Here is a 24136-nt window from a genome sequence, read left to right on the forward strand (position 1 = left end):
GGCTGCTTCATTTCAGTTCTGGGGTTGACAAAAATCTCCACTCAAATTCTAGTGGTTATCTAGATGGCAAGATCTAAAGTTTTATTGTTAGGTTCTCCCGTCAAAAAGAAAGTGATTTCACTTCCAGGAATTTATCCAAAGAAACCCAAACTAATTCAAGAGACTATATGCACCCCTATGTTCACTACAGCATTATTTACAAGAGCAAATATCTGGAAGTAGCCCAAGTGTCCGTCAGTAATCGAGTGGATAAAAATGCTGTGGTACATTTACACAATGGAATACTATCAGCTGCAAAAAAGAAGGAAATCTTACCCTTTGTGACAACATGGATGAAACTCGATAGTATTACGCTAAAATAAGCCAGTCAGAGAAAGACAAGTGTCATATAATTTCACTCGTATGTGGAAGCTAACAAACAAAATGAACAAGCGAGCAAAATAGATTCAAACTCATAGAATATGCTGACACTTTTGGGGGTAGGGGGAGAATGGGGAGTTGGAGGAGTAGAGGGATTGAGCAAAAAAGAGAGAGAAAAAACTGAGGGACATGGAGAACAGTACAGTGACTGCCACAGGGAGCAGGTAGGGAGAAGTGAAAAGAGAGTGTGGGGGGAAAAATGCTGATGGAAGGCGATTGACTTGAGGTGATGAACACAATACAATGTACAGATGATGTGTTGTGGAATCGTGCTCCTGAAACCTGTATAACTGTGTTAACTAGTGTCACCTCAGTAAATTCAATAAAAAGAAAAAAAATTTAGGAGAAAGCAGTGAGGGCCACAGGAACATATATGACAATGCAGGACCTAGTTTTTATTAACTGCTATTTTAAATATGCACTAGTCCAAAACATGTAGCTTGGCAAAGTAAAATTAATATATTCAATCATTTGTTCAATGTTTACTATCACATTTTTTTCCTGTAGAATCTGGCTATGGATACTAAATTACTTAAGTTTACTGTATGGATTATATAAGATTCTACTAGTTTACCCAGATGTCTTCCTCTTACTTTTCAGAAATAGTTTCTGCTGTGGTCAGTCAAAGGGATAGGGACTAAATCATAAACAATTCCTGGACAGAGGAAAGTATGGGATTCAACAAATCTTGTTCAGTCCAAGAATACTAATAGATTGTTTTATATTTGAAAATAAGGTATTTCCTTTTTAAAGAAATAATCTTTTAAAATAGGCCCTATAGATTTTTTAAAAACCCTCTAAATACAACACATGGATTAGTTCACATTGCCTAATACTATTATTACTTAACTATCCAGCACTTCTTCAGTTGATTTTTAAAATTTTTTTAATCTTTATTGTATTTTTCCATTGCCATTTAGTGCCCTTACATACCCCTCCCCCAGTCCAAGTACTTCTTGGAGTAGTATCAAATACATGTTCTCTTATGGATTTTATACATGGCAGTGGGTACAGGGCATGGGAAGGACACGGAGAGAAAATCAGCACTAGCCAAACATTTTCTAAATGAAAAACTGAAATAGGAAGATGCTGAACTAAATTACATAATAAACTAAGAAAATGTGAGAAGTGCTATGTTGTCTCTATTTATTCTTTCATGTATCTCTTCAAAACCTATGGCTGCAACAACCACATGTATAGTAATGACTCCTAAGTCTCCAGCCCCTGCACAATCTCTCTCCTAACCTCTGGGCTGTATATCCTACTCCTACTAAGCATCTCCAATTACATGTCCCACAAGCAACTCAGACTCAACACACCTAAACTTTTCTTCAACATTTCCCCCAGGAAGTGTTCCTTTTCCCATTCCCTACCTTAAAAAATGGTACCAGTCACCTGCCCAAACAGAAGGCCTAAACCAGAGAATCATACTAAATTCCTTCTTCATCTCCACTGTCTGGAAGGATCCACTGCTGAAATAATTATGTACCCGTCTCCACAGTCTCATTGTGATTACCTAAATTTAGGCCTCTGTCATTTCTTAGATTTCTGAAACTGGCTTCCATTTGATTTCTCCACCACAAATATTACTCTCTTACCTCCACTCCAATTCAGTCTCCTCAATGCTATCAGATATCCCTGCTTAAAACCCTTCAATGGCTACCTCTAATCTTGAAAGTATAATTCAAACTACTACTTGGTACATAAATCTTTCTTGATTTGGCCATTGACTTGTCTCAAACTACTTCCCTTAGTCTATGTGCGGTCTCATGTCTCTGTACCTGGAAAGTCTTCTGCTCAGCTAACTCAAAACTCCACTCAAGAATGAACTTAGGAATTATGAAAGCCTTCACTGATGTAAGGGAAGACTTTTCATAATTAATATTCCACTGTTGTGTATCCTTATAATGTGTTCCTCTTCCATAGTACTTGAGAGGAGAAACTGAGTTTCTTTTCTCTGTAACCCTAGCACCTAATGGATGAAGCAAGTCAACCTAACACAGTGGAATCTGAAGAATACTCATGAAATTCTTTCACTTTTGACACCTGAGCAGGATCAATGGGAGAAAGGTTAATTTTCTCATTATTGCTAATCTGTCCTTAGATAATATTTTTAACAATTTATTCTACTCACAATAAATTTGTTAAAATGAAATCTTCTATCTTTAAAGGGCAAATAAATACCTCGTTTCAAACACAACTGGTCCTACAAGTAATAAACACTTTAATTAACACATAGTACAAAGGCTTGCGTCACTCAGGAGCCTAAAAAGGAATCTGGGTCGACACAGCCTAGCAAATACCTGTTTGGCTGCACCTATGAATCAATTTACCAGGTAAACAAATCTAGCTGCCACCACCAAGGGCCCCCAAATCAACTATAGTTACATCAGCATTAGTATGAGTGTGGGGTAATATAATTGTTAAATCCCACCCTCAGGGAAATGAATGCAAGAGGCAGAAGGGAGAAGCCCATTACTATTTCAGAAAGGCTAGAACACAAACCATGGACTCTGAGAATGTAGGAAGATTGCAGGACCCTATAACTTCTCTGCCTTTGCTACCTCCTGCTTGCCTATACTGATAAGCTATCTATCATCTACCCACACATTCAACAAATGTTTTTTAAGCATTACTATGTCCCAAGCATTGTGGTAAGCACAGGGTCTACATAACTCTCCCTAGTTTTTTTATTTTTCTTCTCTCCAGTCTCTTATTTAAATCTTTTCAGTAGGAAGATAGACATTGAACAAAACAACTCACAGATATAAGCATAATTACAAACTGTATTGCATGATAATAAAGGAACATGAAACAGAACTACAAGGGCAACAACATACTTTATTTAATCTTTTTAAAAAATGTTTAATCCTCACCTGAGGATATGTTTATTGATTTTAGAGAGAAGGGAGAGAGAAACATCAATCGGTTGCCTCCCCTACACACTCCAAGTGGGGACAGAACTTGGAACCAGGGTATGCGCCCTGACAGGGACCAAACCCACAAACTTTTGCTGCAAGGAACAATGCTCCAACCTACTGAGCCACCAGGCCAGGGCAAGAAGACATACTTTAAATTGTCTTTATTTAGAAGTGATATTTAAGCTGAGTCCTGAGAATAAGTAAGTTAGTCAAGTGATAAAAAACAATGAACATACAGTAACAACAGATCTGTGTTTTAGGAAGATAGTTCTGACAGCAGCTTGGAAGACAGATTAGAAAGGGGGTCGGTTAAGTGAGTATTATTACAACAGTGAAGGAAAGAGTACAAACTAAACTACCAAAGGTGGAGATGGCAAGAAGCCAAATGTGAAAAACATTCAAAGGCAGGATGGACAGGCGCTGATTGCTAATTAGGTAAAAAAAAGTATGTGAGAGAGAAAGTAAGTCAAATTATTTCCTAGGATTCCTATTAGCCTAGGTAAGTGGGAGGGTAGAAGTGTGAACGACGGAGACAGGGAACACATAAAGAAGGAACAAGTTTAAAGGGAAGATAAGTGGCAGTTTCTGTTGCACTTAAGATACTGCAGAAATATTCATGTGGAGATATCTGACTTGCAACTCTGAAAACAAATGGTCCTTAAAAAATGATCCTAGAATAGGCAGGCTAGAAAACAGGTCTAGGGTATCTTCACAGTAGCATTAAGTGATGCTCTGGGAGAAGATGAATCACTGAGAGAATATAAAATAAGAAAAGGGACTAAGAAAACTTTGACTTGTATTTAAAAACCCAGTAACAAAATAAAAGCCATGGCAAGAAAGGAAGAATCAGAGTTCACAGAAACATCAGTTCAATAAATATTTATCAACATCTACCACCTTCTAGGTATGATGCTAGATATTAGGTATATAAGTAAGACAGGAGATCTACCCTTAAGATGCTTACAGCCTAGGGGAGGGACACAAATACATCATTTCAGTATAGTTATAGATGGGGCACCTTAGAAATACACAGGGGAAAACCCAGCCAAACGCAGGAGTTCTGGAAATACACACTGAAGGAGATGGTGTCTCGTACAAGGTTTTAAGATTGATTAAAATCATGCAAAGAAAGTTAGTGAGGGCAAACCAGATGAAATCAAGAGAATAATCCCAGACTTTTGGAATGCTGAGCAGGATAATGTGTTTAAAAAAAATCCTGGAAGAAGCCAAGAGGCTAAAGTGATTTAAACTGGAAAGAGTTACTCTCACTTATATGTGAAGTCTAATGAACAAAATAAACTGACAAAATAGAAAGAGGCGTGAATAAATGGACTAGACTGACAGCTGTCAGAGGGGCACAGGGAAGGGGCGGCGTCTGGATGAAAGAAGGTGAAGGGATTAGCCAAAGAACATATATGCATAACCCACAGACACAGACAACAGTGTGGTGATGGCCAGAGGGAAGGGGGGTACTGAGTGGAGGCGGGCAAAGGGAGTAAAAATGGGGGCATCTGTAACAGTCTCAATAATGAAAATAAAGAAAAAAAAGTTACTTAGAAGAAAATAATAGACCCAGAAGATGGGAAAAGTGGACAAGGGGTGTTTGGTAGAAAATGTACAGTTGTGGAGTGGAATGTTACAGAAGAGAGATTGGAGAAAACTGCCAAGCTGTATGAGGATTGGGAAGAGAGTTGGGTTAAGAGAACTTACATGAATTTTAACTTTATATAATTGTATCTTTTGACCTTAGATGACTTCTGTAAATAGTAGAGGTTCATTATTTTCTAAAGATTCTTTGAGCTTGTCTATTTCTTTTGGATATACCATGCTGAGACCACCCAAGGTGACCCAGTTTTAAGTGATCATGAAAATCTGGGAAAGGTAGTTTGTACGCATTAATGGTTGTAGAAAGGTCAAGCATGATGAAAAAAAAGCAAGAAGCCATCAGACTGAACATTATGTGGTCATCGATGCCCTTCAAACTTTCAATAGAAATGCAGAGGTAGAAAACAATCGTAGATGGTTCACAAGTGAATGGTATAGACATGACTCTATACTGTTTGTTCATTCAACAAATATTTACTGAGTGCCTAATACATACTGGGAACTATCCTAGGCCCTGGAGAATCAATGGTGATCAAGACACAGATCTCGTAAGAGCTTATTGCCTAACGGAAGACAAGGAAATAGACGATTAGAGTTATAGTGAAATCAGAGCACATGGAAGTTTGACGGTAAAGGAAGGAGTAATAGACAGCAGTAACTACACTGAAAGTAGTAGAATGGAGGGGAAGTTTACTTCTTGGCTAAAAGGAATTTGAGCATGTTTGTAAGCTGAGTGAGAAGAGCTTGTGGAAAAGGAGATAAAAGTTGGGAGGTGGGGAAAGAGAAGAGGGTAGTTGGGAGACGTTACAGGGAAGGAGCAGTCCAAGGTATAATTGTTGGACTTGGAAAAGTAGAACAGTTCTTCCTCCAAAGAACCACCGAAGGAACAGAAGACAAAAAAATAATTGTTATGCAAAAGGAGAGCATAAAGAAATGTCCTCTACCTTTTGCCATAGCATAGGCAAGGTTGCCTCTTATCAAGGAAGCAAAACAGGTTAGAGGCTTTGAGGACAGTGTAAAAGTTTTGAAGTTTGCAATGTAAGAATTGGGTAAATGAAATAACTAATCATTTCCAATTTAAGATTACACAGAAAATGGAAGAGGCAATCAATAATTGTATGCTTGCTTTGTTTATATCTGGAAGTAAAATATAAAGTAAAATGTGACCTATATTTCACAGAATTCAATAAGCATGAATTAAACAAAGCTAAATCTTAAAAAGAATTATCAAAGTACACCCATACAGTGTATGATTGATTATGGACTACTTGTCAGAGTATAGAGTCAATACAGCACTCCCAGAGTTTGAAATTTGTCACCATTACTTAGTAGCAGCAGCAGAAACAAGGAAGCTCACAAAATGAATGCAGGTAACAAGATTCCATCAGTAACAGGAACAAAGAGGAGCTTGCAAGCTTGCAGGTAGAGAAGCTATATACAAGGAGGAACCCCCCCAAAAAATGGAAATTTATGAAAAATTGTGTGCTTATTTACATGTATAAACTTCAGTCACCTTCAAAGTACTTTCCATTTGATGAGTACTCCTATCGAGACATTTTTTCCACTACTCAAGTTTTTGAACTCATTGATTTTGATGCCTGTTAGTACTTCTGTTCTTGTTTTGTTTTACCTCTCCCACACTTGCAAAAAGTTACCCTTTGAGGACTTTTCTCATCCAGGAAAACAAAAAATGTCATTTGGGGAGAGATCAGGTGAATAGAGAGGGTGGGGCACAGGGGTCATGCCATTTTTGGTCAAAAACTGCTCAACACAGAGCAGTGTGAGCAGGTGTACTCGTAAATCACCAATTTATGAGCTGAAATGGCCAAATGCCTTGAGAGAGTCTTCAAAAAAAAAAAAAATCACTGAAGTCAAACGCAGCCTCTTACACCACCACCAGCTAGTCCACTGATACAGATGGGTTCTTAGAACACTCACCTTAATGAGGGAAGCCTGTACTACAATGGGCCTGGTCTCCAGAAGATAATTCAGGGTTTTTTGGGATGTCTCCCCTTGTGTATTAAATGAGGTACTAGAAAAGAAGCTTAAAAGCAAAGACATACTGTGGACTAATGATACGTCTGAAGATAACTGATCTTAGTTCCTGCCTTCCTCTTTTTCTTCCTTCAACATGCTCTTAGCACCTGTTATATGCCAGGTACACTGTGAGGCACTGGTGATACAGAGAAAAAACATACATAGTTCTTGCTTGTATACAGAATATGTTCATGTACCCATAGCCTAATGTTTACAAAAAAAAAAAAAACCCTCAAAATGTGCTGAGTTTCGTTACCCAAAAGTCTACATTGTTCTGTAAGACATTAATCACAAAGAAGCAAAATATCAAAAAGTTCAACAAATCCTTCAACAATTAGCAAAAACCAAAAAAGGTGCTGCAAAAAAGTAGCAGCATACTGAAGATCCATAAAATAATGTCATAACTTAATAAACTGTTGTATATTTTGGCTTTCTCACAGATGTTACATCTGACTTTTCATTAAACAGGTGGATTAAAGCCAACAAAAAGGCAACGAACATCAAATGGCAAAGCAAGATAACCAGAAACTAAATGCCAGAAAGTATTTCAGCAGCAAACTGTCAATTTTAGTGATCACTACAACAGTAACACATATTTATTGAGCTCTTACTTGAGCCAGATATTATGTTAAGTATATTATATGCAATGTCATTAAACTTTTATAAATTCCTACAACAAACCTACCTATAAGGTAGCTTTTAATATCATTTTACAGACAAGAAAAGTAAAGCTTAGAAAAAGATACATGCCTAAACTACACAGCTAGCAAGTAAAGGAGCCAGAACTTGAACTTGGGTCTGTATGCTCTTAAAAAGTCATTCTTTAACTACTGTGTGTTTCAGTTTCCCCAAAATGATGGAATAGTGCCAGGCACATGATGGACACTCAATAAAGTCTGTTGTTGAAGGAATTAATGCGAAGATATAAAGCAGCTATTGCAGAGTAAACCTAAATGTGGAAAATACAAATAGAAAAGCAGAAGCAGTATTTTAAGGGTTCACTAAATCATCCAAACTGTGAAGCATAATTGTGGGTGTCTGGAAATTAGCAGCAACTGACAGAATGGCCTGATAGGCTGTTACAGGAAATGTAATGGCTCTTTCTGAGTGAGAACTTCAGGCTGTCCATGAATCTGCAAACCAAAGATGGAAATAGCACCAAGCAGTTTAGGAAAGAAACTGCAGATGCTTATCAGAAACCTTTCCCACATTTTCTCAGCATGGAGAGGATTGTTGGTGATGCACTGACATAAAACAGTCAAGCCCACACATTACCTTTAATTCTATTACCTTCAAAATGGAAGAAAGTCATGTGTCCTGGAAAGATTATTACATTCTAGTATTATCCAGATCTCTCTTTTAAAAGATTCCCATCCTAAGATTCCTTTTATTGGCTCCAGGGCCATGTTTTATTCCACTGACTCTGCCACCATGATCACCAATGACAGGACCAACAGAGAGCACCTGTCCTAAGAGCAGCCAAACAATGAACAGCTTATGGCCAGCAATCTATGAAGGCCTGGCATAGGAGATTTGCCCAACCTAACTGAACCAATCACACTTTCTCTTACAGGAATCTGAACTCAAGCTATATGGAGAGGGAAAGTAGCTGAAAGACACAGAGAAAGCAAGCAACAGAAGTAAGGAGGTAGTAATAACCATACTGACAAGACATAATGAGATAATTCATTTTCAAAAAAAGTAAAAGCAGAGTCTGAAAAGGGCTAATAGCAGCAGAGAAGCAATACTCCCACTGCTAAGACACCAATACCTAATCAGTAGAATTACATTGATTTTTTCCAGTTTCTACGAAATCTACATGGCAAAGCCAGTTTGTACAATTACCAGTCGAGTCCCACAAGACCTGGCCACTTCTATCTCACTCATTTCCCCACATAAAGCCTTCTAAATAAACCTCTCCTTACTAGCTACAGACCAATTAAAACTGTGCTTGCAACCAAAAAAAATAAAACAAAATAAAAAGCACAGCCCAGTATTTGAATACATGGGTGCGCGTGCACTCACACAGCTGCAGTTAGATGACATGGTAAATCAGGTGGTGGCTGGTAATACAAGCACTGCAGGTTTTGCTTCCACCCTGTAGCACCTGTGCTTTAAATTATTGTGCTACTTAGTTCTGGTTAACTGTTTTAGAAAGAAGGGCCTTCAAAGAAGCATCTTAAACCTTAAAAATTAGTAATTCATATCATTACAATTACTCACTTAAAGATTAAAGAGATCCAGGGAAGTTACAGGAAACAAAGCCATCTCTTTAAAAGTTTCTTCCTCTTGTGCACGTACAGATGTTTGTGTCCATATTTCATGGCAAATAAGTGATTTTGTTCTCTTACAGTCACAAGAAACAATAGTGGACTAGTCAAGACAGCCAGGCAAAGAAAGGGAAAATTGGAAAATTATCAAAGTGTTTTGAGGAAAGCTTAACTTTAGATATAAATATTAAAAATTAGTTTTAAATTTCAAAAAGTATGTTCTTGTCTATCTTTATGGCAGCCCCACACCTTATCTCCTCAAAGCCTGTCGATTCAAAGAAACAGAAGGATGCTCAGAAAAGTCTCAAACATCTACAAATGCCCAGCATGGTGGATTCCAAGGAACTCAATAAATATAATGATCAAAAGGCATGAAGATGACATGGCCTCTCCTAGAGAAGCTCATATAAAACAACCCTAACAAATTCTATCTCATTAACTCAAAGAAACTACATAAAAATCCTTTCCCTAAATTAATTTTTTTCCATATGATTCAGTCACTTGAGCACACTATGTTCCTAGTGCTTTGCTATTTTTTCTCTGAAGAAAAGCATTCCTTGCTTTTTCTTCCCATCCAAAATAAGAAGCTACCAGTCACAACTAGCAGGTATTTTGGGGTTCGGGTCTAACAAAGCACCCAAAACAGTCTCAGCTTTTTAAAAAAATACTTTGCACAGCTTAGAAAGAAAGTTCGACTACAGCCACAGTTCCACTTCTCAGAGTTAATTTATTCTCAGGATAATTCCAGATAGGAGGGATTAAAAGTAAATATTCAACCTTAGTTGTAGTAAGAGTTCTATGCACTTAAGGTTTATTTTGCTGTAATAATTTCTCCTCTATCATCACTACACACTCTGTATTGAAAGTGTTACTGGATTATATAGAGCAGGACACCCAAATACACTGCAAGTTATTACTGCTCAAGCATTCAGTGGGAGCGGCGGGGGGGGCGGTATTTTGGTTTGGCTGTATTTTCAACCACTTCATCTACTGCTTAAACATTGTAATAATTTGTGTGTCAGGTATATGCTCCAGACACCTGACACAAGTAAGTATTTGAGTATCAGAATTACTAAGAAGCCACACAGACCAGGTGTGGGAACCCCAGCACTTGATCTGAAGTTCAGGATATGAAGGGTCATCCAAATCTAGAAACAAGGTTTTCTGATGTTGTAAATTGTAACAGCCCCTAAACCCTAAAATTTCTAAAATCATCTTATTGTTAAAAATGCAAGATCAACAGCAGTCAGGTGTGTGGGTAAACACTCTCAGCAGACAGTTTAACAATACTTGGGCCTCAGCTGAAATTTGGAGTACTGCCACTAAGTACTACCATTGGCAAAACTGTTGAAAAGTGCCATTTCTTCTTATCTCTTTGTGACACACTCACCAAAGGAACTCCTGACTTAGCCTAAATTGTGCTCTACTGAAGAATCTACTCTTTCCATAATTAAATGCTTTCTTTCAAATGGTATCTACTTGTGTTTTACAGAAATATTTCAGCTATGTTAACTAATATTTATTCCATATCAATATTTCATACATGACCAAAAATAACACATTTGTGTGACAGGACACATAATAATGAAAATTTTATGACAGATGGGTTACTCTGGGGAGTAAACATAAAAACAAAACATAACTTACAATGATTATGCTTACAACTGCCTTTTGCAAGACAAATGAAAAACTTATGAGTAAAATGGTAAACTAGTAATATCTCATTAGAATTCACAGAAAATGATATAATTGGTTATTTTCAATGGCTGAATTAAACACAAAAGCAGCAGTTAAAATATGATGTGTAGCAATGAAGTTCCCTCTTTTAATGCATTTTTCTAGAGATAAAGTTCCACATTTTGATCTTATAGTAATCATGTCTAACATTTATTGTATCATGTCAAGCATTATTCTAAGCATTTTAAATGTTTTTCATTTTATCCTCAGAACCACTTATGAGATAAGAAATATTGGGATCCTTATTTTATAGGTAAGGTAGTAACTAGGGCACAAAATGTTTAAGTAATTTGCACGTCACACAGGAAATAATTTGTGAATCCAAAAATTTCACCATCTGGCTTCAAAGCATCACACTAGGCTACCAGTAAGGTAATACAGTGAACGAGCTTTGCAAATGGTAACGTGCAAATGTCAGGTGTACTGATCAAGAGCACATGCTTTGTAGTCAAACCCAGTGTCAAGTCTCAATTCTGTAATATACTACCTATGTGAACTTGAGTAAATCACTGAACTTCTCTAAGTTTCAATTTCCTTTTCTATAAAATGGGGAAAATGAAGTGACAGTTCGTATTTCATAGGGATGTTGGTGAATTAGGGGAACCATGTATGTAAAGGATTAGCAGAGTGCTTGGCATACCGTAAACACTCTATGAATGTTCATTATTATTAGCTAATACTAAGAATTCCTTTTATCATCATAACCTCTCATTTTACTACCAGTAGCATTTTCAAAACTAAGTGAAATCTATCAATATTGAGATACTATAAATTTATGAAATTAGGACCCCAAGTCTCAAAGAATATGACAGCACAGTTTTGAAATGGAAAAAGCTACTACTTACTTTAATATCATTCAATTTATTTAAAGTGCCTGGGTATACAGCAAAATGTGCTGGGCACTTGACAAAACTATCAAGACATAGTCCCTGACTTCAAAAATGCACAATCAAGCAATTTAATTTGGCTGAGTGGGCACAAACAGAAACACCTCCAACTTTAAGCATTTTCCCAACCAGATGCACCTATGTTCCCCTCTGTGGTGTGGTAGTAGTGAACACATGCAGAAGAAATAGCTTAAGAATATATAATAAACCTGACAAACAGAATGCGGAACATTACGGAAGAAATGAGCTGACTTCCCACCCTCTTACCTTCTCGAAAAACGTTTTAGTTACCATGGTACTAAGATCTCTGTTAACCAGAAGAAAAAACAGGAAAGAGCTCAGAACAAGGTCAGAGAAAAAGGCGGCAGAAACAATTTATAAGAGAGAAGAAATAAATTTGCAAGTTAGAAAAGCAAAATAATTGTGAGTTTAAGTGAAACATGTTTTATTTTGCATTCTATCATGTACTGGATGATTAGAAACTAAACAATAGCAGTTCCTAGATTGCTGATCCTTACTCCTTTTCAATCCTGAAGTTTCCATTAGCTCTTAAAGTCAGAGAAAAGAACTGCATAGAGTGCAGCAGGATTCTCTCTAACAGCACAGCCAACACTATGCTGCTCATATCCTACAGCTCGATTTTGGATCAACTATGAGAACCATGGTTATATCATAACCCTTGAACTGTACGGATTCCATTAGAAAAGTAACTTCTACAACTCCTAAGAATCTGGAATACTTCCAAGGGCCACTGCAAAAACCTGAAAACCTCATTTCCAAGGTTTTAGAAGCATTTCTATCTCATCTTCAGTGATCATGCTATTTGAAGAGATCTTCTGCAACTTCACAACAGGAAATGATATCCACTTACACCTCTCTATCTGCATACCCAGTTGTCATAATACCTGGGAAATTCCTCTTTCTATAACCACAGACTCAAGTCATAGCAAAGCAGCAAACCTTCCTGCTACTGCATCCATATGCCCTTTAAAAAAACTGAGAACAGCCTATTGACCACAAAACAATTTAACAAACACATACTCCTTAAAAAAATGTTAAGGTACTTTTAAACAATACAAGCAATCTGTCAACAGAAAACTTAGCGCATATATACAAAATCAGGCTAAAAATTAAATATGGGTAATTTATATATTCTTCAAGAGTATGTATGTATTCTTCAGGAAGGTTTTCCTCTTGAAATAGGAAATAAGAAAAAATAAGTGACATGAACCAACAGTCATTGTGCATTCAAGGTACATCTGCATGTTCTAGTGAATACCTGCCCAGTGTCGGCCATACCTCATCCAGCTCTCACACTATACAAACTTCGGAAGATGAAGCACAAGCCATTTCTTTTATTGTTTCTACTCTTCCAACACTTAGGGGAGGAAGGTATATTAAGGAAGAAAGATGAGTTGAATTCTATAGAAAAACTCTTTAATTGAGCAAATAGCAGCAAAGATGAATATTATTTGTAGCCAGAGCTAGGTCTTTTTATATTATAAAGTTTCTGATGGTTCCTTTGACTCCCTACAACAATAACAAACAGTGCTATAAATATTTGTTTATATAGCTTATGTGCAAAAAAAATCTTCCAGCACAAATTTCCTAGGTCTCTTCTCAAGAATCTCAAGCCTAAGACTCTGAGATGACAGAGCTCAAGAATCAAACTTAAGCCAAAAAGGAAGAATGAAGACCAGAAAGGAATAGGAAGAATGAAGAATTTTAATCACTTCTTACTTGTTCATTCTACCTTAATAAACTGGTCCCAGTTTAACCTCTAACTTCTAAGTCCACCATAATCTGTTCAGCTATTATGATAAAATATTCCTAATGTCTCTAGGCCCTTCTAATGTAAACCAGGCCTGACAAAGGGCTGTTTTTCTCTCAATGACACACATAGTATTTTTGACAGTCCCTGAACTCTCAATTCCTCTACCTAAATTTCTGCTCTGTGGCCCTAGAGTTATGACAGAGAAGATATGTGGAAATAGGTGAGTGAAGTAAGGATATTCCAGCAACTGGGCTACCCTCCACAAAAATTAGGCTATTTCTCTTTCTTCCACACAGTATTTAACAAGTGAAGCAGAGAAGAAAAGTCCAACATACAGATGAAAGGTTGTAAGCAAACAGCTACCCCAAGCTTCTTAGGACTCATCTTTTGGTTATAAACACTTAAGTCTGTATATCTTTGGAATATGTCTTGTGTGTAGGAATGCATAAAAGATAACACCTTGCAAAAGTCAAACATACAGGTTTAATAATGTGCAACTAAAGAAGATGGTTTATAAATGAAATACCACCTACACATTTAGTTCCCTAAATATATTACACTATTAATCATTAAAGTTAGACCTATAAGTACAAATTTTCCATATGTGGAAAAGTAAATCTTTTTAAATTAAAGAGAAATTATAACTCTAATTCTTAAAAATAAAACTATCAAGATATAATTCAAGTGTAGCTGCTCATAGTCAATGAATATATTTAAATTTGATAATAAAACATTTAAGTTTCAACCAATGCACCTTTGTTGAAGCACATTTAGCTGAAATAACTCCAAGTCTGGTTTATTTCCATCACATATAGTACATTTTTCCAACAAGAGCATGTACATTCAATATAGAACATTTCCAGCAACAGTTACAGTCTTTCTAGTTTCCTTTCACAGTATATTTTAGTGCAAAGCACTGGGAAGGGTAAATGTTTTTCTAGCTATAGAAATATTTTATTATGACCTTGTGGATCTTCAACATTTTAAAACTGTATACAAAAAGTATATAGATGGACAGGGTCCCTCCTAAGTACAGGTGTGAACCTCTATAAAAACATGGTATATTCTCTGCTGTACCTTTTAAAATTATAATTTGACAAAAATTACTAAAAAATAAAATATTCCCTAAAAAGTACAAAATATTGATACATAAAACCTGTCCAAAATTTCATAAAGATAGATGTATTTTTTTCCTAAAATCTTGATTATAAAAATGAACAAGGAATCATTATTTTCCAAATTTTACAGTAGGAATCAAATATTATCTAAAGTGGTCATTTAAGATTTTACTTGGGAGAAAAAAAATCAGGGTTTACACCCCATCTGCCTTTTTTTTTTTAGCAATATTTAAAGAAATAACTAATATAAGTGGTTGTGCATGGATTGTCTGCATCCATAAAGTATCAGTAAGCTACTTACTACCTTCATATTAACATTAGTAAATGTGTGGTCTTTAAAAAAAACAGACTGACAAATTAACTTGCTTCTACCATTAAAGTGCTTTGTATAAAACTTTTTTAAAAATTGGGAATGTTAAATTTTCACAAAAACCTCAGATGTTTACAAATGAAAAATGTAATGATCCATGGATGAAAATGAACTAGAACTTTCCTGTAGTATATATTTTAGAATGAAATTTTCAAATATTTAAGTGCTGGAGAACAAGTTAGAAGTAAATGAATGTAAAAATAATGACAAACATTTAGTAGGCTAAATATGTATAATGTGTTGATACTAATTTGTCTTTGGTCCTAACATACACTCACTAGGAAATCATGTACCTGTACAATCCAGATGAAAATTCTGCCAAATAAAGTGGAACACAACTAAAATCACTAAGATATAAAGTCTTTGTCAATTAAAAATCACCAGTGGTGATATTTTCTTCAGGTTGTTCATCACTTCAATCAACAAATTGTTTGGAAAACAAAATTTGCAACATTTTTGTAGCAACTGTAGACCAAATGCACAAGGTCAAACGTGGTTAACTGATGGACTGTGATGACAATATGTAATGTCACAGCTACTTCAAAAGTGCTGGAAAAGGCAGTGCCTTTGAAACAAGTGGTTTGATGATAATCACTTTAGTGAGAAAACAGCAGTTACAGTCAAATATTTATAAAAACTTTTTTCCTCAAAATACCATTTGAAGACGTTTAGTGGTTCTAACACCAATTTAAAGTCTTTCCACAAAAATGAACTCCAAACCTTTTCGTACATCACTTGAAGTTATCTGAGGAGAAATGGGAATAAATGAACACTTTTGAGTTTACCAATAAAAGCTTGTTTTTAAAACTATACAATAAATGACTTCTAAAGAATGGTTTCATCTCAAGTTTTCCACAAAAATATTTCTTTTAAAAATGTGTGATAATCAAACCACAACATTTAACCTACTCAGCAAACTACTGCTTTAGAAGTTAAATCCAAAACTAATTTAATACTAATTAAATATATTAATTGCCTTAACATAGGGACACAGGTACTGAAGGTAAACTTTAAAAATATAGAGACCTGAAAAAGCAAGTATACGGAGTCTACTCCTTATTTTATATTGCATTTTTAAAATCTACATTTGTTCCAAAACCTTCTAAAAAAGTAGTATTTTTTTTTCTTTCTTCCCAATAGGGATTTTACTTTTCTTGCAACGCAACAACCACACACACAAAAAAAAGGAAAAAAGAAAAAACAAGAAAATCCCTATTTAATAATATTAACTATGTTGAAATGATCACCAAAAAGTTTATTTAAGCAAAAAAGGGAAATTTAAGAGGATTTGGGACCTAAGTAATCATTTTTCTTTCACAGATGAAACTTAAAAATGGTACATACTCCCAAGGAGGAAGAAAAAGAAATTCCAAACTTTTATCAAGTTTCCCCCTTTATCTAGAAGCACTATGTTAAATGTAAATAAAATAAATACTAATCATCCTAAATTCAATTTGGGGATTTTTTTTTTTTTCTGAGTGCAGCACTTTATTTAGCTGTCACAGATTAACTTACAATAATTACAATGCCTCAAAAGACTTTTTTCCTATAATTATCACCTTCACAAATTCATTCTAATATATTTAACTTTCCTACAATGCATTAATTAGTAGACTAAGTCACTGAATCAAATTAAACCTGTGCAAAGTTAGTTAAACAGAAGACATCTAATTGTAAACATAAGCCAATGTAAATGTGTATTTTACAACAGAGAGGAAAGCACTGACCCTGTGCCATCTACCTATTAACTATATTGCATTGTCCTATGGAAGATAAGTTCTGAAGTTAACTTTTGTTCCCAAGCCACTGGAATAAAGGTCACTGAAGAGGAAATGCAATACTCGCATTACTCTTGCAGCTCCCACTGCCATGAGATATATGGAAGCAAAGGTGTTAAAATGGAACCAGCTATAAATTATGGTCATATGATTTTTTTAGTTCGATGGGGGGAAAAAGCAAAACTCTGTTAACTGTTCCTCACCAGACAAGAGCCTTAGATCTTGTACTTCGGCCTTTGGTTTTGTTTCCTTCAGGTGAATTGGAAGCATTTGCCTTATGAGTTTTCTTATGATGTTCAAGATAAGTCTTTTTGGCAAATGCCTTTCCACATTTATTGCATCTGTGAAGAGAAAAGTTTTTTGTGACTTTTACTTCAATACCAACGTCAGCTACTTCATACTTTTTACTGGGAGAGTTAGAAGTGCCATCATGTTTTGAATCGCTATGTTTTGCTTCGTCCCTCGAAGGGCCTCTTTTTGCCACTTTATTTAGAACAAAATCAATGGGCTTTTTTATAGCTCTGATCTCCAAACTGGCTGTTATTTTCCCAAGATAGCGGGATGACTTTTTATGAACCACAGTTATATGTCGTATCACATCACGCTTTCGACGAGTTTCGTAAGTGCAAAGAGGACACTTGTAGAATTTAACATAAATGTTATTCCCATCTGTGTGCAATTCAATGTGTTTAGTCAAGTTCTGTTTGGAAGTAAACTGACGTTTACAAAGTTTACAGTAAAGTTGCTTAAAGTCAAAGCCAGCTGAAAGTTTTGGTTTCCTGGTTTTTTGCTGGCCACCTGCAGCAGACGGACTGGTTGATTTAGGGCTTTCAGAGTCTTGTTTAACTTTATTTTTCTGTGCTGCCGGTGTGTTCTTTTTTTCATTTGAATGATTTGTTCCCTTTAATTCATTCTGTGGAGAATGGGTAATGGAAGGGGGTGAAGATTCTACAGAATCTGCTGGTTCAACTTTAACTTTTATTTCTGAACTGTTGGCAGTATTATTAGGGCCTTTCTCTCTTTTAGAGTTTGTTGCAGAAAGAGTTATCTTGTGGACAATTTGCATATGTCTTTTAAGCATTATTTGTGAACTATATTTCCTCTTGCAAAGGAGGCATTTGCATGCAGTTAAATTGTATTCAGCCTTTGAAGACGACTTTTGTTTTCGAGTCTTAAAAGATTTTTTAGGAGAAACAGAATCCAGAAACAAAGGTTGCCCAGGCTTTGTTGCTATATCAGGAGTAATTGAATCCCTCCTTAGTCCTCTATGAACTTCATCAAAATGCCTCCTTACATTCGCTTTTGTAGCAAATGATTTACAACATACTGGACAACTCCTACTTAATGGAACCAGAACATTCTTACTGCGTCCCTTAGAGGACTGGTTTGGATTTTTTCGTGTTTCAATGTACTTTTTTAGTTCTTCCATCTTTTTCTTGTGTACTTTTCGAATGTGACGACGAACACCTCGTCTGGAATTAAATTCTTTTCTACAAAGACAACATATCAACTGGTGACCAAAATCAGAATTATCAGAAGTTTCTACGTCAGCTTGTGATTCCTGAGGTTGTTCATCAGATGTAGGTGCAACTTCATCTGCAACGATCTCAACAGGAGGGGGCTCCACAGTTTCCATCTCTGTAACTGTAACTGGTACTGTTTTAGAGTTTTCAGTGCTAGTTTCCTGTATTTGAACTTCAGCTTGTTCAGGAATACTGCTTGACTCTGCGACTTCAGTAGGATTATCAGTCCTTGAAATATACTGAAACACTGCATTCTGATTAGTTTCTATGGGTTCTAGCTTAATAATATATTCTCGCTTGTCCACACTTGGATATATGGCTTCTAGGAGATCATTTATGGCTTGGCTTTGTTTATCATTTACATCAGGAAGGTCTGTTAGGGGAAAAAACAACATTTTAACATGAAATAATTAGCTCTTCTAATTTTTAATGTGTTACAAATGTCTATCTTAAAATTTATTATATTTCTGGTTCATGTTTATTTTTATAATAGCATTATCTTTTTTCCATATTTTATGAAAATAAAAACTAGTATTAAACTAAAATTTGCTTTACTTTAAAACCTCAACATAGTACATAAATGTTAAGGGCTAGAAGCAACTGTAGAGTCACTCCACTTCTAAGTGCACTTACTATAAAATATGTAAGCACATGGGTGTCATAACAATAAAATACTATTTCATATTTTTAGTCTAAAATTTTAGGCAACCAAAGGCAAACCAAAGTCTTCATAACCCAAGACGGATAGAACATCATGAAGAATTTTACTATATACAAAAATAATTTTTTAAAGAACACATAACAGCATTACTATTAAATAACCTTATCTATAATAAACTTCCTACTCTAATTATATGAGGACATACTTATGGAAATAAAAAAGAAACTTTATAGGAAAACATAAACAGGAATGACATGATATATACAAGTATTTGCTAAACTCAGTCCCTTTACATGTTTCCTTAACATGACACAATTCTATTAAAACAAATGATTAAAAACTAGAGAATTATTCCAAATAAAAGAGCTAGTTTTATGTATTTGTACAATAATTACACCTTCTGTAGGCAACTAAATACTCCTATTTTAACACAGTTGTCTAATACTGGTTATGTTTCCACATACAACTCTAAATTCTAGCTATTACTTATTAAATACAGCATCAAATTTTCTATTTAGAAATAAAGAAATGATTTACTACAGCTCTTCTCATCTACTTCCTTTTTAAAATGGATAAAGTTTCTATAAGAATAACACTTTCACAAAAGTACTTCTCGAATGAGTATTGCCATGAAGAGAGCACATTAATCCAACAAATCCATTTATCTATTTCCCTCTATAAGTCAACTTCATACTAAAAAATAACAAACAACTACCAGAAAGTTAACTTATTTTCTAATGGTACTTTAATTAAAAAGTTAGATTTAAAACTAATCTTTATTGCCCTGGCCAGGTGGCTCAATTGGTTAGAACATCATCCCATTCACCAGAAGGGTGCAGGTTCAATTCCCAGTTAGGGAACGTACCTAGGTTGTGGGTTCGATACCCAATTGGAACACATATGGGAGGCAACCAATTGATCTTTCTCACATTGGTGTTTCTATCTCTCTCTCTCTTTCTCTCTCTCTCCCTCCCCCACCCCCTAAAAATCGATGGAAATATCCTCAGGTAAGGATTAAAAAAAAAAAAAAAAACTAATCCTTATGGACTGCCTCTTTATTATATCTCAATGATTTTTTTTTAAAGCATAGTAGACCTAACAGCAGTATCCAAACAAATATGAAATATGAAATTTTCATTTCATGTATGTCCTATGCCTTAAATCATCTTCATGCTAATACTTGAAGTTTGCATTTCATTCCCATCCCAAAAAGGTTAAGTTGAAAAAATGCACAAAATCCACAATGCAAAATAGTATCAAACTGTTAAAATAAATTCTATATTTTATAAGTCCACAAAGAGTTAAATCTCAAAAAAAAAGTTATTTTTTATTAAAATATTTTAAGGAATTTACATTAGTTCTTTAAGGAAAGAAAATAACATCATTATATATACTGCAACTTAATCATACACAGGCAATACACTTAATTCAACAAACAAATCATTTCACAAAGATTTTATTAGCCTACTATTTGCCTTCATCACATAAAGCTATTTCAGATCTCAAGTTAACCCACAGTACAATCTAATTTCTGACAAAATGACTAATCTAAGTAAATTTCACTGAAAACAAAACTGAACTTCAAATCAAGACCCAGAAAACACTAGAAAGATTAACAAATATTTAATGCTCTCCACCAGTCCCAAGAAATCAACTCATTTACTCAAGAGGAATCTAAGTAAATAATCAGTCATATCTGGTAACAATCTGTTAAAGTAAAAAGGAAATATACCAATAGCGCCCCCTTCAAAAATCAGTATTTTAACTTACAAAAATCCTGAATATAAAGTATATAACCCATATGAATATTCAAAAACAATATTCAATATATTAATACAAATAAATACTCATAAATCTGACCTTATATACCTTGAGGAAAATCCAAGTAAAAAACACAGGTATGAAAGTACGTATCTAAAAAACTGAATATAGCCCTGACCGGTGTGGCTCAGCGGACTGGGCTTTCAACCTACAAACCAAATGGTCACTGTCTGGTTCAAATCACGGTTAGGGCACATGCCTGGGTGCGGGACACGTCCACAGTTGTGGGCATGCAAGAGGCAACTTATCACTGTTTCTCTTGTACATCGATGTTTCTCTCCCTCTCTTTCTCCCTCCCTTCCCCTCCCTCTAAACATAAATAAAATCTTTTAAAAACATAAAAAAATAAATTGAATATAACACTGAGTCTCAAGTATTTAATTTTATTCTCTATCATTATCTATAACTAGATATCCATAATTTAACACAAACATATAGTTGTAATATAAGAATACTTAATCATAAAATGCATAACTGAATACTTGGATTAAAACTTACTGTCATCCATCTGGAGACTTGGTGGGCAGTAAAATTTTTTGTGGGTAATTAAATTTGGTAATCCTCTGAAGAGACTTCGGCATAATTTACATTCAAAAATAGTGTCCACGTCTTTTAATAAAATATGTTTAAGTTGTTTAGTTCCTGAGAGAAAAAACAAAAGAAAACTTAGCACAAAAAGTAACCTTAATATGTACTTTTAAACTGAACCATTGTTGAAAATCCAAAAGTGCAGTTTTACTCTTTAAAAACAAAACATATAGGCATTTCCAATCACTACCACAGTGCATTATTCACAACTAAGTTATAGACTACGTTCTAAGCAAAAATCCTTCTATCATTTGGATATTAGGAAGCTAAAATTGGTGTTTTTTTCCTAATTCAGCAGCCAATCAAGTCTTGGGATATCCCAACAGTGGTCTCAACATGTTTGATCATCACAAAGACCTGGGAATAAAGATGTATGTGATCCACCTCTAGAGATTCTGATTCTATAAATCTGGAGTGGAACTGAAAAATTAAATGTCTCCATCCCCTCCCACTCCCTGCCAAAGTTTTTGCCTGGTTCTTCCAGCTTGCTTCTGCATTAGGAAGTGAACAGAGAGTTTCATAACACATTTTCCCCTGATTCCTTAAAGAAGGTCAAAACTATGTCACAAGATTGTGACTTTTATTTTTAAATTTAGATCAAATCACTTCAGGTTCTGGGCCAACATTGGATTATGGCCATTTAGTGTGACAGTGAATCTTGTTCATAATTTTGAATTTTGCTTAGGCCTCTTGATACTACTATAAGTTTACTCAAAACCTTTCTTCCTCAAAAACTTACCTCAATTGAAATTAATTAAATATTGACATAATTACTAGTTTAAAGCCTGTCTTCTCCACTAGACTATAAACTCCAAAGCAGCCAAGACCAAGTCTGTCTTATTTATAACTGTAAGTGTTCAATTCTAATAGTGCTCAATAAATTTCTGTTGAAGAAATTCCAGTGATCTAGGGAATCTAAGCACTGTGACAAAAGATCCAAGGCAGAGAGAAAAATAAATGGCAACAAGCATCTGATCTTTAAAGTAAGAACACCCACCAGGGATAAAACACAAACGGAAGGTCTTTTGTCACTACTTCCTACAGGTTTTTGCCACAGGTAATTGACAAAATTGAAATGCAATGATTGACTAATTAATGAGTTTTCTCAAATAAAAGAACATGGTAATATTGACTTAAATTAAAACAACTGTCCTGAAAAAAACCCTTTAAGACTACCTAGGTGTAAAGTGTTCTATCATTCAACAGCATTTGACTATTTAAGCTCTGGAACTACTGAAGAGTAAACACAATTTTACTAATATAATTAATATTGAAGGATGCATAAAAGTTAAATATTTCTGATTCAATATTTAATAATCTGCTTACATTTAATTTCTGTATTAATCATCACTTTGTAATTTAATCTCATTCTGAAAATAGACCAACCTTGAAAATTCTACTGCAAAAAGATTGATTAGCAAGTTATCAGAACTTTACTATGTCTTGAGAGATTCCAATTCTGATAGTTCTGTGACCTTAAAGAACTGTATAATCTTTGCACTTTGATATATCCATCTAATAAAATGAACCAAACGTATTCAGAAAACATAAATTTAAAAAGATTCCGAAGATAGCTTGGTATTAATTATTCTTTATTAAAAAAGTATATTCACATATAAACTATATACATACAGACAGACATATATATGTGTGCAGTCCATTTCACATTAAAAATATGTATATTGTCAATAAATTGCTTCTGTATTTAGAGTTCAGAGTTAAACTCTTAAGTGATTGACAAACTATGAGAGGTAGATTAATGAAAAAAATATTTAGATAAACCTCTCTAACTGATCTAAAGAGTTCTGAAGAAGTATAGCCGAGTGGAAGTATAGCAGTAGGAAGAAAATAGCAAATTTTTGCACACTTTAATTCTAAATTAAACCTGCAAGACCTATGCTAAAGATTCAACTCTGCCTTTAAAAAGTCAATTAAGGACTAAAGACAGACAAGGAAATAACACCTGAACTAGGTTAGTTTAAGAACTCAACTGAAGAGTTACATAAGCAGTAGTACAGCATGAGGTTATACATTTTTTTTAAGTTACTTGTAAAAATATAAAACTGCATCCCTAAATCAAGACACATAATTTTGTCTACCAGGTTCTCCCAATCAACCATTTAAAAAAAGCAATATCAATTTCTTATATATTCCTAGTTAGAGTTATATTCAGTAGAGTTCCCAATAAGCATCCAAAATTAGAAAGTATTTGGCTCTAAACTTGACTAATCAACTTGACTCCCCTATCTCCACCCCACCTACACACACACACACACACATACACACACAATAAAAACAGTTGTGTTGATCCAAGCGTACCACAGATCATCAGGTCCTGTGGTATGCTTGAATCCATACCAAGCATATGGTCTTTCAGGTCCACAGATTCACCAAATTCTCTATCACACTTTTCAGACTTTCACCTATGTTTTTTTCTCTCTTCTTGAAACATTCTCCCATTTCCCTTGTCTGGCTCACCCGCAGTAATTCTTCAGATCTCAGGTTATAGGTCACATTTTCCAGGGAGCCTCTCTGACCCCTCCTGTTTTTTTGTTAAAAATTCTTCACCTATATTCCTATAGCACCCTATATACATTTATACTATATTATCCCACTATCTTGTAAT

The 24136-nt window shown here is 34.9% G+C and overlaps 1 protein-coding gene across 2 annotated transcripts in view; it reads right to left on the reverse strand.

Annotated features, from left to right (window-relative positions):
- ZNF800 (zinc finger protein 800) overlaps nucleotides 1-24136 on the reverse strand; it is a 51092-nt gene that overhangs the window by 14261 nt on the left and 12695 nt on the right. Inside the window, exons 4-6 of one of the 2 annotated variants that reach the window (XM_053926205.2) lie at nucleotides 21421-21564; nucleotides 17121-18813; nucleotides 7969-15884 (exon numbers count right to left, since the gene is read on the reverse strand). In XM_053926205.2, coding sequence (XP_053782180.1) covers nucleotide 15884; nucleotides 17121-18813; nucleotides 21421-21564 — 1838 coding nt within the window. In that variant the 3' untranslated portion in view covers nucleotides 7969-15883. Of the gene's footprint in view, nucleotides 1-7968; nucleotides 15885-17120; nucleotides 18814-21420; nucleotides 21565-24136 lie in introns of those variants that run through there. The other variant, XM_053926204.2, reaches the window with a different exon arrangement.

The sequence above is a fragment of the Desmodus rotundus genome, chromosome 6, assembly GCF_022682495.2.
Source record: "Desmodus rotundus isolate HL8 chromosome 6, HLdesRot8A.1, whole genome shotgun sequence".
In the NCBI taxonomy this organism is placed as follows: domain Eukaryota; kingdom Metazoa; phylum Chordata; class Mammalia; order Chiroptera; family Phyllostomidae; genus Desmodus; species Desmodus rotundus.